Source organism: Oryctolagus cuniculus, chromosome 12, assembly GCF_964237555.1.
Source record: "Oryctolagus cuniculus chromosome 12, mOryCun1.1, whole genome shotgun sequence".
Classification (NCBI taxonomy): domain Eukaryota; kingdom Metazoa; phylum Chordata; class Mammalia; order Lagomorpha; family Leporidae; genus Oryctolagus; species Oryctolagus cuniculus.
The window spans coordinates 61,419,808-61,443,899 of NC_091443.1; the positions used below are offsets into that span (position 1 = coordinate 61,419,808).

The 24,092-nt window shown below is 37.3% G+C and overlaps 1 protein-coding gene across 3 annotated transcripts in view; it reads left to right on the top strand.

The window, feature by feature from the left end:
* Window positions 1-23,624, top strand: part of SPRED1 (sprouty related EVH1 domain containing 1) — a 122,613-nt gene extending 98,989 nt beyond the window's left edge. For all 3 annotated transcript variants that reach the window (XM_008269229.4, XM_070053969.1, XM_008269230.4), the window contains exons 5-7: window positions 7,410-7,568; window positions 17,773-17,874; window positions 20,630-23,624. In XM_008269229.4, coding sequence (XP_008267451.1) covers window positions 7,410-7,568; window positions 17,773-17,874; window positions 20,630-21,280 — 912 coding nt within the window. In that variant the 3' untranslated portion in view covers window positions 21,281-23,624. The remainder of the gene's footprint in view (window positions 1-7,409; window positions 7,569-17,772; window positions 17,875-20,629) is intronic.
* The last annotated feature ends 468 nt before the right edge of the window (window positions 23,625-24,092 follow it).

Sequence of the window (24,092 nt, forward strand, 5' to 3'; positions counted from 1 at the left end):
CCAGCACCCATATGGGATGCCGGCACTTCAGGCAGCGGCTTTACCCACTGCACCATAACGCCAGCCCCGAATAAAATATTTTTTAAATGTAGATGAAGTAGTGATTATATTTAGATCATAAACATTGTGAAGGCATAAAATTTCACAGTGGAAATCACTGTTTGGAATATTCATTAATTCCTTCAAGCAATATTTTAAGTGTATGCTTTTTGCCAATAACAGTGCTAGACATTTGATTACTTACTGGCAGTATCTTCGTCAGTTACTATAAATCAATAGAAGGCAGTTAAACCTTTCTATTTCATATCTTTCTTTGCAGGGTTTCATAACAGATCATCATTTGGATTTTAGATCCTGCCTTGCTCATCTTTTATTACTGATGTCTAGTATAGTGCTGTTTGCATACATACTTAGTACTCAAGATTTTTTTGAAGAAAAATCTTTAGAATTAGAATTTTTAAAACATTTAAACAGTATTAAAGTTCAACTATTATTTTTACTTGTTTTCTTTCTTTGACTCTCCTAATAAAGCATGTTAGGTTTTATAGAGGTTTTTACTTCTTACACTTGTTGCTGGATTGAGGTTGTCAGAGGGAAAGGCCTTAAATATGATGTTCTTGGGCAGACGAAAAATGAAACTTCATTGATCTTAACTGAGAAGTTGTTGTATTTTTTTCCTTTTACCATTGAAAAGTACTTATTAACTTAATCTTAGCATTAAAGAGTGTCACTTCTGAGCTGAAATAATTAAAACAGTTATGGTTTACATTGTCCATAGTAACTGCTCTTAGCAGAAAAGGAATTAATTGTTCATGTACTGATTTTCAACAATAATAATATTTCACCAAGGCTCTAAGTCTATAATAGATGGGCTTTGTTTAGCTAGTAAATGTATTTTATTATACTGTAATTAACCTGTCACTATACTTCAATAAGTACTATCTTGCAATTAAGTTCCAAAATCTCTGATGTGTTTTGAGTTTTTTATTGTCTAATAATGGAGCAAGAAATTTCATATAACCCTTTGATGATGTTTACATTTTTTCTTAACTCATATATCTTCGTATAGAATATTTAGAAATTTTTAAAGGATAAACCAGGAATTATTCTACTCAAACATAACTACTATCAATATTTTATGTGCTTTTGCTTAGGTTTTCCTTTTTCTTACACATTGTATACACATTGTATACAAATTCATGTTTCTTTATAAAAGTGCCATTGGGATCAAACTTCCTTAATGTTTAAGATTTCATGGCTTTTTTTAAATAGGATTTCTATTTGCATTGATTGTAGTTGCTGTCTTAGTTGGATTTAAGGTAGAATAAAGCATAAGATTTGAACCTGCATAGTCTGACTTCAGGTTTATCTTAGTCATTATATCTTTAACTGTACTACAGTTTACATAACTATTCATGTATTGTTGAGTTTTTATCTCCCAGAGACTTTTGCATGCGTTTTTGTTTGCATCTTTGAGTCTGACTTTAGGATAGAATCCTAGAAAAAGATTTATGTAGTTATCAATAACATATCACTGTTATTTATTAACTCAAAAATAGACCTACAGGGAGGGTGAGCATTTGCCCTAGTGGTTAAGATGCCAATTGAGATGCCCGCACCCCACATCAGAGTGCCAGGATTTGGTCCCTAGTCCCAGCTTCTGATTCTAGCTCCCTGCTAATGCAGACCCTGGAAGGAAATAGTGATGGTTCAAGTAGTTGGCTTGCTGTCACCCACGTGAGAGCTCTGTTGAGTTTCTGACTTCCAGCTTTGATCTTGGCCCAGCCTTGGCCGCTGCAGATATTTGAGTAGTGAACCACTCCATGAGAGCTCAGAGTTTTCTGTCTCTAGTTTTTTTGTATCTGCCTCTGAAATAGTTCTTTTTTGAAACAGTCCTTTCCTTAAAAAAATATACAAATAATAAACTCTGCAAACTTTAATACTATGTTTAGTTCTTCTGTTGTATAAGCCTTTACTATTATTGCCAGGTGTAGTGTCTTGGTACATTTTTCATATTCTTTCCGTCTTGTTCCATCACAAATTACTGTGTTCAATGTCTTAAATTGTATTATTTTGTTTAGAAAAAGCCCATAGACAAAATATAAATTAAAAAAACTCAAAAATCCGTTAATATTCTGAAATAAAAGGATGCTAAGATAATCTAACAAACAGAATAGGGGATAATTGTGAACAAAGCTAAATTGAATTGCTTCTAGAAACACTACACCAAAATGTTAATAAATATTTTGTTAGGCATTTGGAATATGGGTTTAGATAGCATGGGTTCCAATTTGATCATAAAATTTTAGATATCAAAAGAAAAGTTGCTTTGGTAGTATTTTTAACATCTGTAATGCTGGAATAAAAGGGTTTTATACCAAAGAGTATCTTTTTATTATTTTTTTTAAAGTTTGATTTATTTACTTGAAAGGTAGAGTTACAGAGAGGCAGAGAGAGAGAAAGGGAGGTCTTCCATCTACTGGTTCACTCCCCAGATGGCCGCAATGGCTGGAGCTGCACCAATCTGAAGCCAGGAGCCAGGAGCCTCTTCTGGGTCTCCCATGTGGGTGCAGGGGCCCAAGGACTTGGGCCATCTTCTACTGCCTTCTCAGGCCGTAGTAGAGAGCTGGATAGGAAGTGCAGCAGCCAGGACTAGAACCAGCTCCCATATGGGATGCCGGCACTGCAGGTGGCAGTTTCACCCACTAAGCCACAGCACTGGCTCCACCAAAAAGTATCTTAAACTTCTATTATTTAATAAGCCACTGGTATAATTATTAAAGTTTTCTCTTTTTGATGTAACCCAACCATGTTTTTCAAACCTAACATTAGTGATATTAGTGATATACAGCTATAAGAGTGAAGTTCTTGAAGAATACATAGATTATGATGCTATTTTTCTTAATCGTTTATTGGAAATACTGTGTTTTAAAAGGTTTTCAGAACAGCACTGTGTTCTCTCTGTCTCAGAATTAATAGTGGAAATAAGGGCTAAAGTGAGAAGAGAGGCAAGGTCAATTTTATTTTCTCTGTAGCTGTGGTCTGGTCTTACGTTCTGATAGAGAGCTAAAGATGGAATTATTTTATTTATTTACCCTGTAACTTTTTGCCTCTACCTACAAAATAATTATAGTAATCTTAGGGAAAGAAAAACTAAACACTCTCTTAGCAACCATAGGTGGATAATTATTATACCAGCATATGAGAGTAAAACAGGTTTCCATTGTACATTAAATACTGGTATGGTGGGTTAAAGATAATAATAACAACTTTGCAGATAATACTAATAGTCTTTGTGTTTGTCATATATGAGGCTCGGTGCACTTGAGGACAATTTTTGATATTTTCCACCATCTATGTATGTCCATGTTTATATAGTCATTATTACTTTCATGGATTGTAACTTAGTTTAAAAAAAAAAAGAAATTTGACTAAGCCTAAACACTTTTTACTTAGTCATGTCCAAATTAAGAAATTGTCTTTATTATTTTAATTATGGAAAGCAAACTAATATATTTTTGGAATATTGTTTTTCTTATTAGATTGACAAAGATTGGTAAATGATATATGGCTCAGTATGGGCAGAGGTATAAGGAAATGAACCCTCTGTCATAAACTTGAAGGGTTTGCAAAAAGCTTGCCAGAAAAATAGCTTGCCATGCAATTGAACATAGATGTAGAATTTATTCAATTCTATTTATAAGGACTACTCCTAAGGAAGTGTTACAAGTATACCAAAATAGGTGTGTTAGGAACTGCTTTGTGGTGTTTATAGCAAAATACTTTGGCACAATTTACATGCCCATAGAGTATTAGTATTTCAGAAGTGCAAGACGTATATATCCTTATATGCTGACGTGGGGAAAGGGCATGGTATATTATGAAATGAAACATATATGTCTATCCATATATGAATGGAATCAAATTATATGTGTGATGTGAACATTTGTATGCATTAGGAGGTTTAAAAAGTTTTTTGTCAAATTGTTATAAGAGCTATTCTGTAGTGTTGTGATTATGGAAAGAATTTTTTTGTATGTAATTTGAAATTTTTTTAAAAGATCTTTGTATTTATGAAAGGCAGAGTTAGAGAGGGAGAGACAGAGATATCTTCCATCCATTGGTTCACTCCAAAATGGCCGCAACAACCAGAGCTAGGCTGTTAAAAAACCAAGAGCCAGGAGCTTCCTCCAGGTCTCCTATGTGATTGCAGAGGACCAAGCACTTGGGTCATCCTCCACTGCTTTCCCAATCACCTTGGCAAAAAATGGAGCAGCTGGGACTCGAACCAGCACCCATATAGGATGCCAGCACCATAGGCAGTGGCTTTACCCACCTTGCCACAGTGCTGGCCCCTGAAGTTTTAATTTGTATGAAGATTTATTGTTTAAGAAGCTCACTCTTGACATTTGTTTCTTCTGCAATGCATTTACTCCTAAAGTCTATTTTAAATAATGTAATTTGATTTGTAGATACTTAAAATGTCACAATTTTTTTTAAAGATTTATTTATTTCAAAGAGAGAGAGAATGAGAGAGATAGGGAGAGAGGGAGAGTGTTATCTTTCATCCACTGGTTCACTCCTCAGATGGCTTCAATGGCCAGGACTCAAACAGAAACCAGAAGCCAAGAGCTGCTTCTGAGTCTCCCACATGGGTAGCAAGGGCCTAAGCACTTGGGCCATCTGCTACTTTCCCCAGGCCATTGGAAGTGGAGCAGCCAGGACACGAACCAGTGTTCAAAATGGATGCCAATATTGCAGGCAGTGGCTTTGCCTGCTGTGTCACAGTGCCGATCCCTGTCACAGATTATTTAAAGGATTCTTTCTGGGTGCCATGCATTGTTCTAAGCACAGGGGTAAAACAGTCCTTCCTTAATATCTGTCTTAGTTTCTCCTGGTAGTTCTAATAAAATACTGCAGAATAGGTAGCTTATGAGAAACAGAAATTTATTTCTCATAGCTCTTGATTGTGGGAAATCTGTGCTCAGAGCTCTGGGAGATTCAGTCTACTGAGGGCCAACCTTCATGTTCGTAAATGATACCCTTTGGCTGTGTCCTCCCATAGTAAAAAGGAAGTAGAGCTCTCTGAACCGTTTTTTTTTTTTCCTTCAAGAATACTAATCACATTCTTGAGGGCACTGCCCTCATAACCTGACCACCTCCAAATGGGCTATCTCCCAGTACTATCATGATTTTAAATTGCTCTGTATGAATTTGGAGGGAGGACGAGACACATTTAGACCAAAGCACTGCCCAATGGGGCAAAGAGTAAAGAATGCTTACAGTATAGGATAATAGATGTATATATTTTAAGGAAATTCAAAATTGGGAATAATTAACTTGGAAGTGGACCAACAAAAGCTTTTTGAGTTCTTGAATGAGGTTAAGTATAAATGAGTTTTTCTTGTAGAAAATTTCAAGATAGCCACCATTGTGAGCAGAGGAAATAACTATAAAAATAATAGAGCATGGCAAGAAAATATATTGACTGTTTTTAAAACAGACTTATTTATTTGTTAGTTGTTTTGTTCTTTGCTGTCTACCTTAAAGGTTTGTTGTGGTGACTAAAATTAACCCTTGTAAAGTGCTTGGGACAATGTCTGATACATAGAAAATGTTCAGTAGGTGTTAGCTATCTGCTATGCAGAAGTGAAAATGAGCTGTTGATACACTTCAGTGTGTATCAATGTGAATGAATTTCATTCCCAAAAAAAGAGCTCGCCCCCAAATGTCTCCAAGTGTCCCACAAAGCACAATACTGGAATATCAAATATAGCACGAAAACAGCCTGACTAATTATTTAGGATAATGTAGTAAAACTGTAAAAGGTAAGAAAATAATGATTTTAAGATAGTATTTACCTGCTGGGGATTCTGGTGTTAGAGGTGGGGAGATGTTAACGTGGAGTAATATAGAGGGCGTTACTATATCTGCTGCATTCTCTTTGTTAAGTCTGGTGGCAAGTACACATTCATTTCATTATTTCTTAATTCTTTTTTTTTAAAGATTTATTTATTTGAAAGAGTTACACACACACACACACGGGGGGGGGGGGGCCTTCCATCCAATGGTTCACTCCCCAGATGGCCGCAACCGCCAGAGCTGTGCCGATCTGAAGCCAGGAGCCAGGAGCTTCTTCCCGGTCTCCCACGCTGGTGCAGGGGCCCAAGGACTTCAGCCATCTTCTACTGTTTCCTGGGCCATAACAGGGAGCTGGTCAGGAAGTGGAGCAGCCGGGTCTCGAACCAGCACCCATATGGGATGCCGGCACTTCAGGCCAGGGCGTTAACCCACTGTGCCACAGCGCCAGCCCCTCTTAATTCTTAATATGTATAAAATATCTCCTTATGGAAAAATCTTAAGTGCTTCTGTTCCAGCCCTAACTCCCCAGAACAACCATTGATTTAGTGTGCACCCTTGGTGTCCTTACAAATGAAAATCTACCTATTTCTCCACCCTCCTATCAGATAAATGAGATCAGGCTTTGCTGATGTTTTCTGTCTTTGGATTTCTGTCATTTAACAATGTCTTGTGAGTACTGTATACAGAATTTTTAAGTGGATGCATAGAATTCTATCATAGATGTATGCCATTTAAAAAATAAATTTTTTGCCGACAGAGTTCTAAGATGATAAAAAACAGTGCTGCTGTGATTTTATGTGTATCTGTATATGAGGATACTTCAGAACATTCATGAAAAATGGAATTAAAAGATAAATTTAAAATCTGATACAAAGCTTGAACTCCATGTATAGCTTTTCGTAATACACATTATAAGTGCTTTTCTTAAAGTAGAATTTTGAGCTCAAAAGGTGTGATTGTGTTTTTCAGTGGCAGTGTGAGGTTGCATTCTCACTAACAGTACAAAAAGCATTCCTGTTTATCCACAACTTTTCCAATTATTATCTCCCCTTGACATATTTCCTACTCAGACTATGTAAAGGATGTATCTTATGATGCATACATGGACGGTTCCCCCCAGTGATACTCATTCTCCCTTCTACTTTCCAGTATGTGCCCTGTCACCCAACAGAGCTTTGGTAATTGGAAACCTGAAGGGTTTTGAGAGTAATTTGAAACCTGAATTTGCATGAAGAATAAGGTGACAAAGGCTAAAAACAAGATCAGTTAGTAACCTACTGAAATAAGACAGTCAGAAAAAAAGAGAGAGAGAGAGAAAGAACCTGCAGCAAGACTGTGAGTAGTGGGCATTGAGAAGAAAAAAAGTAGATTTGAAAGGTACTCAGAAGATTAGCTTGTTTTGAAAATGATTTTTTGACATAAACAGGTATCTGCATATCTAGAGGTTAAATGGTATATACTTACTGATTGGCTAAATACTTGTTAAAGTATTTTGTTTTTGTTATAAATATTCTGTCACCTAATGAGTTGGGTTGTTTACTTTATAGGCACCTGAAGAAGACACTTCAAATTCTCTAGTTAAAGAGCATCTTTTCCAGCAAGAGACAGTTGTTACCAGTGAGCCTTATAGAAGCTCAAATATTAGACCTTCTCCTTTTGAAGATCTGAATGCCAGAAGAGTCTACTTGCAAAGTCAGGCCAATCAGGTAAGAAGATATTTTTCAAAATGTATGGTACATACGTAGAAATTTAATGTGTTAGAGAAAGACATTAAGACCATTTGCCCTTGACCAGACAAAACAAAATAAACAAGAAAATTAGAATATTGTTTCCAGCAAATCAGATCCAGAGTGGGCACTGTGTATACAATGTTCTAATGATTCCTGCCAACAGGATCAAAAAATGAAACCTTGATTGTAGGGCATTATCCTACTTTGTGTTTCAGGTATTATCAAATCTATCAGAAGAATTCTTCACCTTAATTCTTTTAGTGATAGGAACAAATGTTTTTGTTGTTGTTAATAAGCAACTATTATTCTCTGAACTCATGCAGTTTAAAACATCTGTCTACAAAAGCAAAAGCTTTTTAAAAGTGTTTTAAGATTTCTGTTTTTCTTGATAAGATGCTGGTGTCCAGTGGCGTAAAACACACCTGATTCTCATTTTGACTGGAGGAATTCAGATGTGCAGGTTGTTAGGGAAGAAGTTTACATACACCCTAGTGAGAAAGAGCAAATGAACAACATGATAAAGCATTCAGTGCAACAGATTATTACCATTAATTTTGTTATGCAGTATATGTATATATGTAGCATGGGTTAAATTCCATGCTTTGAGTAGAGGGATACAAAGGCAGTTAAAACCGAGATTTCTGTTGTAAAGAGGTTTCTCATGAAATAATTGATGCATACTCATAATTATGTGAGAACACAGGCATTGAACTCATACTGGTAGGCGTTGGAGTTTTTTCTAGATGCATTTGAATTTTTTAAGAATGAGAACAATCCTTAACCAGGTGGAAGTGAAAACTGGGGATGAAGACATAGAAAGAGTAGAATATGAATGTTTCAGGTAGAGGATCTGTCTTAGCTAAGGCTGCCATAATAAAATATATAAACTGATGGCTCAAATAATAGAAACTTATTTTCTCACAGGTAGAACTCCAGGATCAGAGTGCCAGCCTGGCTATGGGATGGTGAGGTCCCTCTTTTTAGCCTATAGACCGGCCTATCTTCTTGCCACGTCCTCAGTTGGCAGGAAAATAAGAAAATCAGTCAGATAATGACTCCTGTCTAATCAGATCTGGACCCCACCCTCATCATCTATCTATTTCCCAAAGGCCCCGTCTCCAAATCTTCACATTAGAAATTACAACTTTTATGTATGGGATTTTAGAGGGACACAAACATTCAGTCCACAATAGGGAGCAGCGTGAGCAAAAGTGTGCATTGTCTAGTGGAGAAACAGCATGGAGCAAAAAAACAAAATGAAGAGCAGGGAGGACAGGGGCCAGCTGGTTGGATTGTTTTTGTTGTACAAAACACCTTGGATATTATCTTTGTTGTTTCATAAACCTGAATACACAGTACTGTGCCAGAGCCAGAAGAAACCGCAGGCTAAACACAGTACATTTTTTAAAAGTGTGGAGTAGTCTTTATTTTCCATTGCTCCTGTTGGTAGAAATTTTCCATAATATTTGGTATCTCCCCCCGCCCCATTTTTTTCTGTAATTTGGAGGTTAGGTGGTGGTAAGATTTTATTGTGATTTTAACCTATTTTTTTCTGATTACTAATGATAAACAACTTATGTATTTATCAACCATTTAGTGCTTACATTTTTTTCAAAAGGATTTATTCTTAGGTATTTGATCTGTTTGTTTGTTTTTTGTTTTTTTTTTTTTTTTTTACTCCTAAGTATGTTTTATTCATTGAGATCGTATCCAAGAATATTGTTAAGTTAACGTACATGCTGGCATTGTGACACAGTGTATTGATCCACCACTTGAGATGCTGGCATCCCATATTGCAACCCCAGTTTGAATCCCAGCTTCTCTGCTTTTGATACAGCTCCCTGCTAATGAGCCTGGGAGAACAATAGAGGATGGCTCAAGTTTTCTTGTGGGCATTTGTACAGTATGTAATTTTTTGTCCATTTGCTTTCAACATTTCTGTATCTTTTTATTTCAGATGTTTTTTAAAACAGTATACAAGTATAGTTACAGCTTTTTTTTTTTTTTAAGTGTTTTGTTTTAGAGGTAGAAAGAAAGCTGTCATCCACTGGTTCATGCCTCAAAGGCCTGCAATGACCACGGCTGAGTTGGTGCCAAATCTGGGAGCCAGGAATTCAGTCAAGGCCTCCCATGTGGGTAACAGGAACCCAATAATTTGAGTCATTGTTGCTGCCTCCCAGAGTTTGCATTGGTTGGAAGCTGGAGTCAGAAGCCAGAGCCAGGAATAGAATGCACACATTCTGATAAAGGACCTGGGCATCTTAACCACTAGGCAGAATGTTTCCCTCCCTCTTTTTTAAAATCAATTTGATAGTTAGAGAGGTGTCTTTGTCTTTTAAATGAAGTGTTTTGTCCATTTACTTATACTGCAATTTACTAACAAATTACCATCTTTCTGTTTGCTTCCTTTGTTGTCAGATCTCTTTTTTTCTTTCCTTTGCTTATTCAAGTATAATTCCTTGATTTTTTCCCCCTTATTAGCTAAAGATAATACAGTTGTTCAATGTTTCTAATCGTTATCCTAGAGATTACAAATATATTCTTGACTTCATAAAGTCTACCCAAGTTCATAATACCTTGACTACATTTACTCCTTTGCCTTTTGTGTGGTTGTCATTAGGAATATTTTTTTTTAAAAAAGAAAATGTTGGTTTTATTTTTTATTGATTTTTTTTTTTTATTTTTGCCAGGCAGAGTTAGAGAGAGAGTTATAGACAGTGAGAGACAAAGAGAAAGGTCTTCCTTCCCTTGGTTCACTCCCCTAATGGCCGCTACAGCCAGCGCTGCGCCCATCTGAAACCAGGAGCCGGGTGCTTCCTCTCAGTCTCCCATGCGGGTGCAGGGCCCGAGCACCTGGGCCATCCTCCACTGCCGCGCCCCCCGCCCCCACCCCGAGCCATAGCAGAGAGCTGGACTGGAAGAGGAGCAATTAGGACTAGTACCCAGCGCCCCAACCAGGACTAGAACCTGGGGTGCCGGTGCCACAGCCGGAGGATTTGCCAAGTGATCCACGGCACCAGTGTTGGTTTTCTTTTTGTGTGTGTGATTTTTATTTATTTTTTTGAGAGGTAGTGTTATAGAAGGAGAAAGGGAAAGACAGAGAGGTCTCTCATCTGTTTTTTCACTCGCGAAATGGCTGCAATGGCCAGAACTGAGCCTATCCAAAGCTAGGAGCCATGAGTTTCTTCTACGTCTCCCATGGGGGTGCAGGGGCCCAAGCACTTGGGCCATCTTGCACTGCTTTCCAAGGCCATAGCAGAGAGCTGGATCAGAAGAAGAGCAGCTGGGGCACAAATTCACACCCATATGGGATACTGGCGCCGCAGGCAGAGGCCTTAGCCTATTATACCACAACGCCAACCCCCGTAATTAATATTCTGTAGTAAAATTCTTGAATAAAATTTGAATTATTTTCTATAAAGGTATTTGGTAACCTTACCAGTTTCAGTGGGATTAAGAAATCTGTATAATGAACAGGAAAGAAAGACTGTTTTGCTGTGGGCTTCTTTGTAGAAGAGGCTTGATTATAAAAGCTTTCCTCAGAGAGTAGATGGAGCTAGAGGAATACAGGGTAAAGGACCAGGTATTTTTATAAAGTAACAAAAATGGATAATTATTTTGAACAAGAGAATAATAAAGCAAAGGCATAACAGAAATCATTAAAGACATCAAAGACACAGGTGAATTGTACGAGAAGAGGGAGAATTGCTTTATCCTCCAAGGTGGAAAAGATGTTTTAGGCAGAGCTGTAGATTTGTTATGAAGGAGATAAAATTAAGGAAATTCAGACTTGATCAGTTAGCATTATGGGCCCCAGGTTTTTGGGTTTTTTTGTGTGTGTGTGGGTTTTGTTTTTTTTTTTTTTTTTTTTTTTTTTTTTTTTTTTGGTAAGCCTAACATTTGTCTATTATTTTTGTCCTAAAGACTTGAAGGAAGAGAGTAGGCTGCGGAGAAAGGAAAAAGTTTATAGATCATCAAAGGAGCTTTCTTTCAGTAACTATCAACACAGCTGTACTGTAGCAAATAAATATTGTTTGAAATATTCAAGCTAGACACAGATGGTGAAAGGCTGCAGGCTCCCTGCAGCTTCTTACTGGTCGAGTTTCTCTAGTCTGCAAATCTAAAATGCTCTAAAACCTGAAACTTTTTGAGCACTGACATGATACCAAAAATGGAAAATTGCACACTGGAAAGACATAATGACAGGTCACAGTCAAACACAGCTGAGCTGAAAATACTGTATAGAATTACCTTCAGGCTGTGTGTATGAAACATACATGAATTTCATGTTTGGACTTGGATCCCATCTTTAAGACAACCTTATGATATATATGCAAATATTTCAAATCCATCCCATACAGTCTGAAACTCTTCTGGTCCCAAACATTTTGTGTAAGGGATACTCAAACTGTATTTCACTGAATCTGATCATTATGGTTTGTGCTAGGTGTTGCTTTAAGTGCTTTACTTATACAGCTCATTTTAATCCTCTGTGATATAATAACCGCTGTGATAACCTGCTTCATTTCAGTGGTGGAATTTATCTATAGTTTATGTATGTTGTCCAGTTTATTAAGAGATTTTATAAGAAACTGAAGAAAAAAAAATAAAACATTGGTATAAGAAGAGAAATTTAACTATAAGCTGATTTTACTTTGAGCACAACAATTATAATAATAAATGCTGAAACTAATCTGGATACCCTCTGTAGAGATTTGGGGATATCAGAATAACCCACCAGGAGTCTTTGAATCTAGAGATACTCAGTTTAACATTTTAAAATACGGAATGTGTTTCAGCATTGAGTAGTGAGCAGAAAACCTCATATTGGTGGAGGAGAGCATGAAGGTCCATGAATCTTGCACTAGGTTATTTGATCCATGAAGTTCAGCAGGGAGAGAAAATATGCTGGATAGGGGTCAGCATTGTGGTTGCAGGTTAATGGGTGCTAGTTTGAGATCCAGCTGCTCCATTTCTGATCCAGCGCTGCTAATATGTCTGGGAAGGCAGCAGAAGATGGCTGAAGTCCATGGCTCCTGCATCCACGTGGGAGACCCAGAACAAGCTCCCAGCTCCCGGCTCCTGGCTCCTGGCTCCTGGCTTCAGCCTGGCCTAGCCCCAGCTGTGTGGCCATTTGGGGAGTGACCAGTGGGTGGAAGATATCACGTGTGTTTTCTCTCTCTCTCTCTCTCTCTCTATCTCTCTCTCTCTCTCTCTCTCCTCCACTCCCTCTCCCTCTCTCTCCAACTCTCTGTAACTCTGCCTTTCAACTATAAAAAAAGAATCTTTTATTTAAAAAAAATAGGAACTATGGGGATATAACACAAAGTTATGATAGACCAATATTCCTTATCCCAACCCCTGAGAATTTATTTGGCCTATGTGTTGTTCAACTGAGAGAACTATAAACTTAAAATCAAAAAATCTTTTGATTGATGGGAGAAAAGAACTGAGCTCTTCTCCCAAAATGGCAGTGTTGGTAGTGGTGGGGTGACTCAATAGTATAGACATCTTGTAGAAAAATACAAAATGGTGCAAAAGAACTGCAGAGGGGCAAGTGAACAATGTTTGACAGACAGATGCTAGTTTTATAATTAGGCACATGGCTTCTGGAAGCAGGACAGATTATTCAACCTTTGTGTGCTTTGGTATCCTTACCTATAACCTAGATATCAGTATCTACCTCCTAATATTGTTATGAAGGTAAACATGATTAAATGTGATTTGTAAAGCACTTAAGAAAAACATTTTTGTTAACTTGAAATAAAATAGTAATATTCCTAGTCCCTAATTATAGATACTTTTCCTTATCTCCAAGATTGATGTGATGAAAAAGTGTATTAGTCCATTTTGCATTGCTGTAACAGAATGCCATAGACTGGGTTATAAAGAAAAGAACTAGTTCTGCGGACTGGGAAGTTCATTATCAAGGTGCTGGTATCTTGTGAGGTTCTTCTTGCTGTGTCATCCATGGCAGAAGATGAGAGGGTGAAAGACGACAAGGTAACAAGAAGAAGGAGACCAGACTCATCCTTTTATCAGAAACCCACTCCTGTGAAAATGACAATCCCTTCGTGGGGGCAAAGCCTTCAGGGCCTGTTCTCCTCTAGAGGTCACAACACTCAACACTGTTGAATTGGGGGCTAGGATTGCAGCACTTGGACATTGGAGGACATGTTGAAATCATATCAGTTACATGAATTTACATAACTGGATGTCTATGCATTTACTAATGTTAAAGTAGGTGAACTTCCACGGCAGCCATTGGAGGGTGAACCAACGGCAAAGGAAGACCTTTCTCTCTGTCTCTCTCTCTCACTGTCCACTCTGCCTGTCAAAAAAAAAAAAAAAAAGAAAAAGAAAAAAGTAGGTGAACTTCTCAGTTCAATAGGAATTAGAATGAGGTGGCTTTTTAAACATTATCGTGGAGCTTAGCTAGACATTGGTAAGTAAATATAGAAATTTCTTAACAGCAATAAAGCACATTTGCGTTTAACACAGAACTGTTAAAGACTATACCATTTAACTATTTGTGTATGACCCAAAAAGCCTCACAGAATAAATTTACCACTGTACAGAATCAGGCCCTCAACTTGTAGATTAGAAACCTTATTTTTTTGGGGATACTGAAACTAAAGTCAGATTTCAGGGATTAAAAATTAAATTGAGCCCAAGAAAATAATATGTAAAAATTAGAATATGAAACTCCATTTAGATCATCATGAAGACTATAGTGTCAATAGTAGCTTGTTTAGTGTATTTTCTACATTAAATATATCCTTATGATGTACTGTATCATCACCAAAGCTAGCTTGAGGAATATTAATAGTCAGTAGAGTAATTATGTGCTTTGAATATGCTTTTGAACTACATTCAATTAAGATGGCTTGATAGATCCTTTTCTACAGTAGAGGAACTGCCTTGCCAAAATGGATAGACAGCTGCCTTGCTGAACTATAAAGTATGTAAGATTTTACCTTACTTGCAAGCTAACAAGTTAACCTGCCGGTTGTGTGAATGCTGCCAGAAGACATAAGACTGCTAGGTCAGAGACAAAAGATTTTCTCACAGCACAGTAAGCATCATGATCTTTGTGTGTTAGTTCCCCTTGTTCCCCAAAGCACTGTGGGGATGATCCTCCTCAAGAAGATGTTCACAGTGGGTTTGCATCACAGCACTGGAACCCTGAGCTTCAGGAACCAAGTCTTTTTTTTTTTTTTTAATGGGCAGTAAACCTATCTGACTTGCTGTGGCAGGAAATACTGTCTTTATTATATTGAGTACTAAGCAAGCCTGTCTTGGGGTGGGGAGGGTTTATTATATCTTTAAAGGGTTTCACTTATATTAATATTCTTAATAAAATAATCTGAAACAGCAACTATACTCACTAGATTTCTGTGCTAATGGATTTTTCCCCCCAGTAATGCTTAAGTAGACATTATCACGGTCTTTGATTTATTTTCCATGCTTACATGGGCTGTTTAAATCCTCTGGATGGATGGGTACATTATTTCAAAATGCTGATATACTCAGGTTTTAATTGGGTCTTACAGGCCTGGAAACCATTGATAGCTCTTTTGCTCAATTTCTCTTACATTCAGGTTCCTGTATATCATTTTACTATAGACAAATAAGAGAGTGTAAATGAGCTCATGATCAAAGACAAGTTTGTTTTTTGTTTGTTTATTTTAAGATTTATTTATTTTACTTGAAAGTCAGAGTTACACAGAGAGAGAAAGGCAGAGAGAGAGAGAGAGAAGTCTTCTATCCACTGGTTCACTCCCCAATTGGTCGCAACAGCTGGAGCTGCACCAATCTGAAGCCAGGAGCCAGGAGCTTCTTCTGGTTCTCTGACATGGGTGCAGGGGCCCAAGGATTTGGGCCTTCTTCTACTGCTATCCTAGGCCATTACAGTAGAGAGCTGGATAGGAAGTGGAGCAGCCGGGACTCGAACCGGCACCCATATGGGATGCCAGCACTGCAGGTGGCAGCTTTACCCACTGTGCCACGGTGCTGACCACAACCAAACAAGTTTAAAAAGGACCTCACTCTACCCCCAGTTTACCCTGAAGGTGATTGCTGCTTTTCCAGGCCATTAACGGGGAGTTGGATTAGAAGTAGAGCAGCTGGGACACGAACCAGTGCCCATATGGGATGCCAGTGTCACAGGTGGTGGCTTTACTTGCTGTGCTACAACACTGGCCTCTACACATTATTTATATATAAAGATTCATTCCTTTGTAGCATTTTGTTTGGCTTGCCCTTGTAAATGAAATGCCTTTTTTTAAAGATTTATTTATTTGAAAGTCACAATTACAGAGAGAGAGGAGAGAACCACCCGAAGGTTCACTACCCAGTTGGCCGCAACAGCCGAAGCTGCGCCTATCCGAAGCCAGGAGCCAGGAGCTTCTTCTGGGTCTCCCACATGGGTACAGGGGCCCAGGACTTGGGCCATCTTCTATTGCTTTCCCAGGTCATAGCAGAGAACTGAATCAGATGTGGAGTAGCCAGATCTCGAACCAGCGCCTATATGGGATGCCAGCACTTCAGGCCAGGGTGTTAACCTGCTGTGCCACAGCACCAGCCCCTGGAATGCTTTTTAAAATTTTGCTTGTAACCAGTTTTCAAGTGTCTCCCATGGCACTTTCAGCTAATATATTCTCCTAAAGACTGTTAGCACCAGATTCCTAGTGTATTGAAAAGCAGTAGTTAATAGGGATATATCTTTTAGCATCTGCATGTAATTAGTGTAAAAAGTCAGCCTTGTCCATTTTTGTTTTGCAGATCAGGTAAGTATATTAATATTTAAGATACTCTTGGGTAGTTTTCAAAATGTGTATACAACTTGTTTCTGGGAAAATGAAATCCAGGCAATAAGTGAAAAAGTAGACATTTTCATGTTTAAATACATTTAATATATAATTTGAGTTCACTGTATTCTATCAGAGGGAAAAAAAATCCTCTACTTTTCTGTAATGCTCTTTATAGAGCTTTTATTTCATTCTGTGTTTATTTCAAGCATAAATTTCCTCTATGAAGCTTCCCCAAACCTCTGTGTCCATAGTGATTTTGTTCCCCGTCAATTCCTGGATTCTTATTTATTCCCCCTATAAGCATAGGAAAATATCCGTAATGTACCTGAAGTACAGAAAGCAAAGCACAATACAAAGTTCCCATTTGTATTTAGAATTTCTGAATATCCGCTTAACCTGTTTGTATTTATGTTTGTAAATTTTTAAAGTTTTGTGATAGTTAATCAGTAGATGAAAGTAAGTACATATTAAAATTCTAAAAATTAAACATTGATAAATTTTAGCTGTACTCTAGCTCTGAAATGAGCTTTCCAGTTAACGAGACAACAGGACAGTAATGTCACATGATAAATTTTTTTGAGATATAGTACAGATAACATGAAATTACTCTTCTAACTATATAGTTTGCTGGGTTTTAATATATTCACAAGATTGACATTATTGAATTCCCAAACATTTCATCACCCAATAGCAATTAGCAGTTGTGACCTGTACTCCTTCTGTCCTTCAGCCCTTGGGAACTACGATTGTGATGTGTATCACTACTTTCCTTTTGTGCCTGAGTAGTATTCATCATTTTGTTTATATCCCATTAACAGATGGATATTTGGGTTTTTCCTGTTTGGGAGTTATATAAGAAAAGACGTTTAGGGGGCCGGTGCCGTGGCATAGCAGGAAAAATTGCCACTTGCAGTGCTGGCATCCCTTTTGGACGCCAGTTCGAGTCCCGGCTGCTCCACTTCTGACCCAGCTCTCTGCTATGGCCTGGGAAAGCAGTAGAAGAGGGCCCACGTCCTTGGGCTCCTGTACCCACGTGGGAGACCTGGAAGAAGCTCCTGGCTCCTGGCTTAGGATCAGTGCAGCTCCGACCATTGCGGCCAGTGGGGCAGTGAACCATCAGATGGAAGACCTCTCTCTCTCTCTGTGCCTGTCCTTCTCTCTCTGTGTGACTCTGACTTTAACAGGTAAATAAATAAATCTTTAAAAAAGAAGAGACATTTAAAAAACAGTAAAGGGATGTCTGAATTTTTATTCAAAACCATTTACCAATCAAGTATGAAGTTTTAGAATGTACATTGTATATGTTTTTGTTAAAGGTAAGAAATTCATATTTTTGGTCAGTTAAGTAGAAATTATTTGTATTTTAGATAACATTTGGTCAGCCAGGCCTAGACATTCAGAGCAGAAGTATGGAATATGTGCAGCGACAAATACCCAAGGAGTGTGGAAACCTAAAGCCCCAAAATAGGGTAAGTAATGTTAGTTCATTTTCTGATAGAAAATATAACAAATTAGTATACAAGTAAAATCTTTTGTTCCTTCTAATTCTCTATATTTGCAGTGTATAAATTAGCTGTGTGTGTGTGTGTCTGTGTGTCTGTGTGTATATATACACACATGCCTGTAAAGTTTGTTACTTAAACTCCATCCAGACTTCTCATTTTGAGTCTGGAGAGTTACTATACAGTATTTATCACCAGAAAGGATCAGTAGGAGTTCTGTATTGTTAACTCAGCAGACTGTATCCATCACTCTACCTTTAGGCCAGACCTTCTTTTAACCTCAATTCCAGATGTCTAAGGAATAGAAGCTTGCCCCAGCCTGGTTCAGATGCTTACTTGTAGACCAGTCACCATGTCCAGGGACTAGAACTAAAGATACATATTTGACTACTAGAAGCCTACATTGAAGGGTGATGGGAAGGATCAAAAGATTCAATGTTATTCATTGTCCTCAAAAAGCCAATCTACTCAGAGAATTAGAGGGGGAGGGGATGAGCAAGTGATTGAGGAGGAGAGTAGCAGGGACATAGAGACAGGTGATGTATTTTAAGGAACTCATTTTTCAGACTTTTCCCTATTGCCAAGCTATGAACATAGGTGTTCATGCATTAGGCTGCTAGAGCTATTGTCACAAAATAGCAAAGACTGGGTGACTGAAACAACAGTTTCCTTTGTCACAGTGGTGGGGTTAGAAGTTCAATATCAAACTTTCAGGTTTAATTTCTTCTGAGGCCTTTTTCCTTGACTATAGGCACCTTCTCACAGTGTTCTCACATGGTCTTTCCACTGCACACACATCCCTTGGGTCTCTCTCTTTATGCCAAAATCTCCTCTTCCTGTAGGGACATCAGTCAGATTAGATTAAGGGCCTTATTTAACCTAGCTCTTTAAAGGCCCATTTCAACAACTTTGAGATACAGATTTCATCTCTAGTATCTTAATCAAGTGTGAGTGACATTCAAAGTATGATTCATCCTCAGGTAAATTCCTCTCCAGCTCTGTACCCATGAAATCAGGCTTGAGTTACTGCTTCCAAATACAACAGTGGGAAAGGCTTAGGATACACATTTCCATTCCAAAAGTGAGAAATTGAAATGAAGAAAGGTGTCATGGATCTCAAGCAAATCCAAAACCTAACAGGGAAAATGTCATTACATTTTAAGATTTGAGAATAATCTCCTAATGTGATGCTCCATTTTCCGGATGGCCTATGGTCCATGTCATCCATGGGTTCTGGATGACAGCATCACCACTAAGGCCCTGAATTTCTCCAATACAACTCACTGAATCTGGGAAGTTGACCCCACTCTCTGGAAATAAGAAAACAGCCCTGCCTTCGGAGTCATTCTTCCCTTTTCTTGAGAGAGGATGCGTGTTTGCAGCCACAAGGCTGTAGACTCCTCAAAGTCTGAGAACTTTTCTTCATTCTAACCTGCCCATGTCCCTTGTATTCCCAAGTTGGCAGCGTTTTATATTCTCCTATGATTCTCTAACCATACCTTTGATATTCTCTCTAGAACACACATTCTCATTTCTTAAAATATGGAGAGAATGGGAATTTTTCAAATCTTCAATTTCTGATTGCTTTTTGCTTAACAGGTTTGGTTTTTTTTTTTTTTTTTTCCTAAAGATTTATTTGAAAGAGTTACAAAGAGGTAGAGATAGAGACAGAGAGAGGTCTTTGACCTGCTGGTTCACTTCCCAAGTAGCTGCAAGGGCTGGAGCTGAGCCAATCCAAAGCTAGGAGCCAGGGGCTTCTTCTGGGTCTCTTGTGTGGATACAGGGGCCCAAGGACTTGGGTCATCCTCTGCTGCTTTTCTAGGTGCATTAGCAGGGAGCCAGATTGGAAGTGGAGCAGCCAGGACTCAAACGGTTGCCCATATGAGATTCTGGCGCTGCACGCCAGGGCTTTAACCCGCTACACACCACAGCACCAGCCCCAGCAATTCTTTCTTCAGTTTATCTATCTACTCTGATTTTTTACTATAAGCATCAGGGAGAAATTAGGCCATTTCTTCAATACTTTGCTTACAAATCTACTCTGCTAACTATCCATGATCATGACTCAAAAGTTCTGTTTTCCAGAAAACCGGTTCTTTGCCACTTAATAACAAGGATTGCCTTTCTTGCAAATCTTGAATAACATGCTCTTTATTTTATATGAGGCCTCACCAGAGTACCTTTAAAGCAGTGATCCCTTGAATGCTGTATTTAACTTGTATTTTGAAATTCTTGAGCCAATACCCAGTTCCAAGCCTACATTTTTGAATATTTATTATAGTGTCACCTGACTTCTTGGCACCAAAATCTGTATTAGTCATGATTCTCCAGAGAAACAGAACCAACAGAATGTATATATAGAAATTTATTTTAAGGCATTGGCTCACAGAATAGTGGACGTACAAATCTAAAATATGCAGGTGTAGGCTGTCAAGCTGGGGTTAAGGAAAGATTTGTGGTCTGAATCCAAAGGCAGCCTATTGGCAGGACTACTTCCTCTGGGAGGGAACAATCTTTGTTTTATTAAGACCTTCAACTGATTAGATAAGGTCTACCCCCATCAGGATCTATCTGTTGAAATGTTGATCTCATCCAAAAATCACATCTCAGAGACATCCAGAATAGTATTTGAAAAACATCTGAGCACTGTGACTCTACCAAATCAACACGTCATATTAACCATCATAATCCTTACAGCACTTTGTATCTCTTTTATTTTTAGGTACCCTTGAAATCAATCAGACATGTCAGCTTTCAAGATGAAGATGAGATTGTTAGAATAAACCCTCGAGATATCTTAATACGTCGCTATGCAGATTACAGACATCCTGATATGTGGAAAAATGACTTGGAGAGAGATGATACTGACTCCAATATCCACTTTTCTAAACCAGAGAGTAAAAAATCAGACTATCTGTACTCTTGTGGGGATGAAACTAAGTTAAGTTCACTCAAAGACTCTGTGGTATTTAAGACACAGCCTTCCTCATTAAAATTTAAGAAGTCAAAACGAAGAAAAGAGGATGGTGAACGTTCTCGCTGCGTATACTGCCAGGAAAGGTTTAATCATGAAGAAAATAGCAGGGGAAAATGTCAGGATGCTCCAGATCCTATTAAAAGATGCATATATCAAGTTAGTTGCATGCTCTGCGCAGAGAGCATGTTGTATCATTGTATGTCAGACTCAGAGGGAGATTTTTCTGATCCCTGTTCATGTGACACTAGCGATGACAAGTTCTGCTTACGGTGGCTAGCCCTGGTAGCTTTGTCTTTCATTGTACCATGTATGTGCTGCTATGTCCCTTTGAGAATGTGCCATCGCTGTGGTGAGGCATGTGGGTGCTGTGGTGGGAAGCATAAAGCTGCTGGATGAAATGATCCAGTGCCAAAATGAGCTTAAAATCTTTGTTTCCAGGAATTAACTAACTTGGATTTGTGGAAGCTTTTGGCAAGCAATATGGAATCTTGCCTGGTATCACTGGGGCCACATGTGGAGGAAGCAGAACTCATCAGTTCTTAGCATTTCACAAATGCTAGCCATGCCTAACTTTTCCCTTGAGTGCATGGCATGTTTTGTTACAGGTTGTAGGGTATTTTCAGAAGGAAGTCATTTCTGGTTATTGGCTATAAGAGTCAGCAAAAAATATCCAACTAAAAGGGATTAATTCTGGCATTTTTGTATATTTATGCATTAGGTGATGGGACTTTTAAAGGTTTGAATTTATTAGGATACGAACTAAAAGTAAAAATGCACTAGGGGACTGTTGATTTCAATCTAAGAAAAGTTAACACTTCAGAATTATAAGAAGTAAAACAAGTGCAACTAAATAATTTGTTAGTTGTTTTTTGAAAGCAGTTTTATGTATAAATAACAAATGTTTATATTTAACTAAATGTAAGGTACGAATTATTACATATTAAACTTTTCTTCCCCTTCCTAGTTCTGAAGTAGATAAACATTTATCTACTGTCACATTCCATATATTTTGAATATTTAACTCATCTAGTTAATAATGTTTTTATTCCATGTGAATGATTTGATATTTTCATCCTCATTTCTCTTTGGCTACAATTTATATTGAGTTATATCTGTACATTCTGGTAATCTAAAATCCTTAAAAATATTCTAATAGCCTTGAGTGACCAACTTTTTTTTAAAGCACAGATGTAATTGTCTAATGTTCTGATGGGAATGTAACACTTATTTTTATATAAAAAGAGACTGAGTAAACATTATAGAAAAAAGTGAGGTTTTTTAGTTGTTTTGTTTTTTGTGGTATTCAACCAGCAAGTTGTTTTCTTTCAGAGTTTCATCCTTCAAAAAAATTATATTGCATTTACAAACATTTTACAAGTCAAAAAAAATGTAACTGGATACTTCGTGTAAAACAGTTTCCTCTTGAGATCTCCATTTATTCTGCTAAAACAGAATATGTTCAGCTGTGTTATTGTTTAGCTTAATCCTCAGTGCTTACTATTCACATAACAATGATCATTTTTCTCAGTTGCATTTTTATTTAAACGGGCCAAAAGCAAAATTATGTTAAAATGTGTGCTAACTACCACAGGAAAGTATTAATCCAGTTGTCAATGGAATATCTTGTACATATCCTTATATTTGTTTTGCAGAGCGTTGTTTTACTGGATGTTTAATTTGCAATGTTAGTTGGATACATGTTCCAACAAACTGTTTAAATGACTTGGGATCAAATTTTTTTTTTTTAAGTATTACATTAAAACTCTAATCAAGTAAAGGGTTCTTTAAGAACATTCCCTTAGAGGGATAAAGTTGAGAAGTGTGCCTTTTTTTAATGGCTTGAAGTTTAATAGGTGATACAAATTAAAATCACACTACCATTTAAAAGCTCATTTTCTATGCAGGGTTTTTAATGTCATTTACGTACCATTCTTTTTACATATCACACTTAAGCTTGTGTTAGCTTTCTTCTTTTGCCCCAGATCAAACTGAACAATGTATATAACACTATCTGTCTGTAAAATACTTTTTTTAAGAAAGCATTTATATTTATATTACAGCTTGAACTGACAACATTGTGTATATAGATCATCTTGAAGTATTATTTCACATTGAAAAGAAGAAAAATATATTGATAACTATAGATGTTATGAAGAAGAGGTTATTTCTAGTTTTGTACTAAAAATCAATTGGATGAAACGAATCCAAAACATGACACCGTAGCAGCAGTTTTAAGTCTTATTTGTACTGTTTATATATTTGGATGCTGCTACATCAGATGATCTTCATTCCTGAAGTTTTCAGCTAAACTTGGTTTCCTAGAATAGACTGTTAACTTTCAAAATTACTTTTTATTGATGACATGGAAATTCTGATTTTCCTTTTGAATGAATTTTCATACTGTAAGTTGCTGAGTTTATAATTCAGGTTTGAGCAAGGTGTGAATTACTGAAGAAAATAACTTGCTGGCTATAGGAAATGCTGTGGAAGTGAACTGTGTACATACTTCTGGGAAGAACAAATTTAATCATTTCTTCTGTTAAGCACTAATCAGTATAGTGCAACTCCTGGTTCTGTACTGTATTTTATATGCAATATATATGCTTTAATATTTTAATGTTTGTGCATTAATATTTTCAGTTTGTTTAACCACTTTGCTGCTAAAATTTTGCCATCCCATCCCCATTTTTTCCTTTACAATTTTAAACAAGTTTCTTCATTAAAAACTACAGTGATGAAATGGTTTTTATTTCACCTTGGATCTTTATAGTTAACATACCCAGTTTCCAAATCTGTCTAGAAGTGTGATAAAATAATGTCATCTGAATCCCTACGTGGAAATTTTCGTTTGTAAGTTAGAATTCCTGTGTGAAAACAAATGGGTAGTTTAAATCTCTAATTCTTAAAACCTGTGTACAGGTGCATTTGGGAACATTTTCTTGTTCTCCGTACAGATTTGGCACTGCCAATTGGCTTTTCTTCTCAAACCTTTCTTTGTTTTTAATCTGATTGTATAAGTAAATGACTCAACAAAACTGCTTAAGTGTTAGTAAATATTGAAAATGAAATAATCTAAATTATTTTGAAATATTTTGATGAATTTGTTTTGTTTGAAATTGATAATTCTTCAGTGATTTTTCTCCTGACTTGAAATGGAAATCATTTGAAGAAATTCACGGTGTGGAGCTTCAGCACCCCCTGCTGGGTG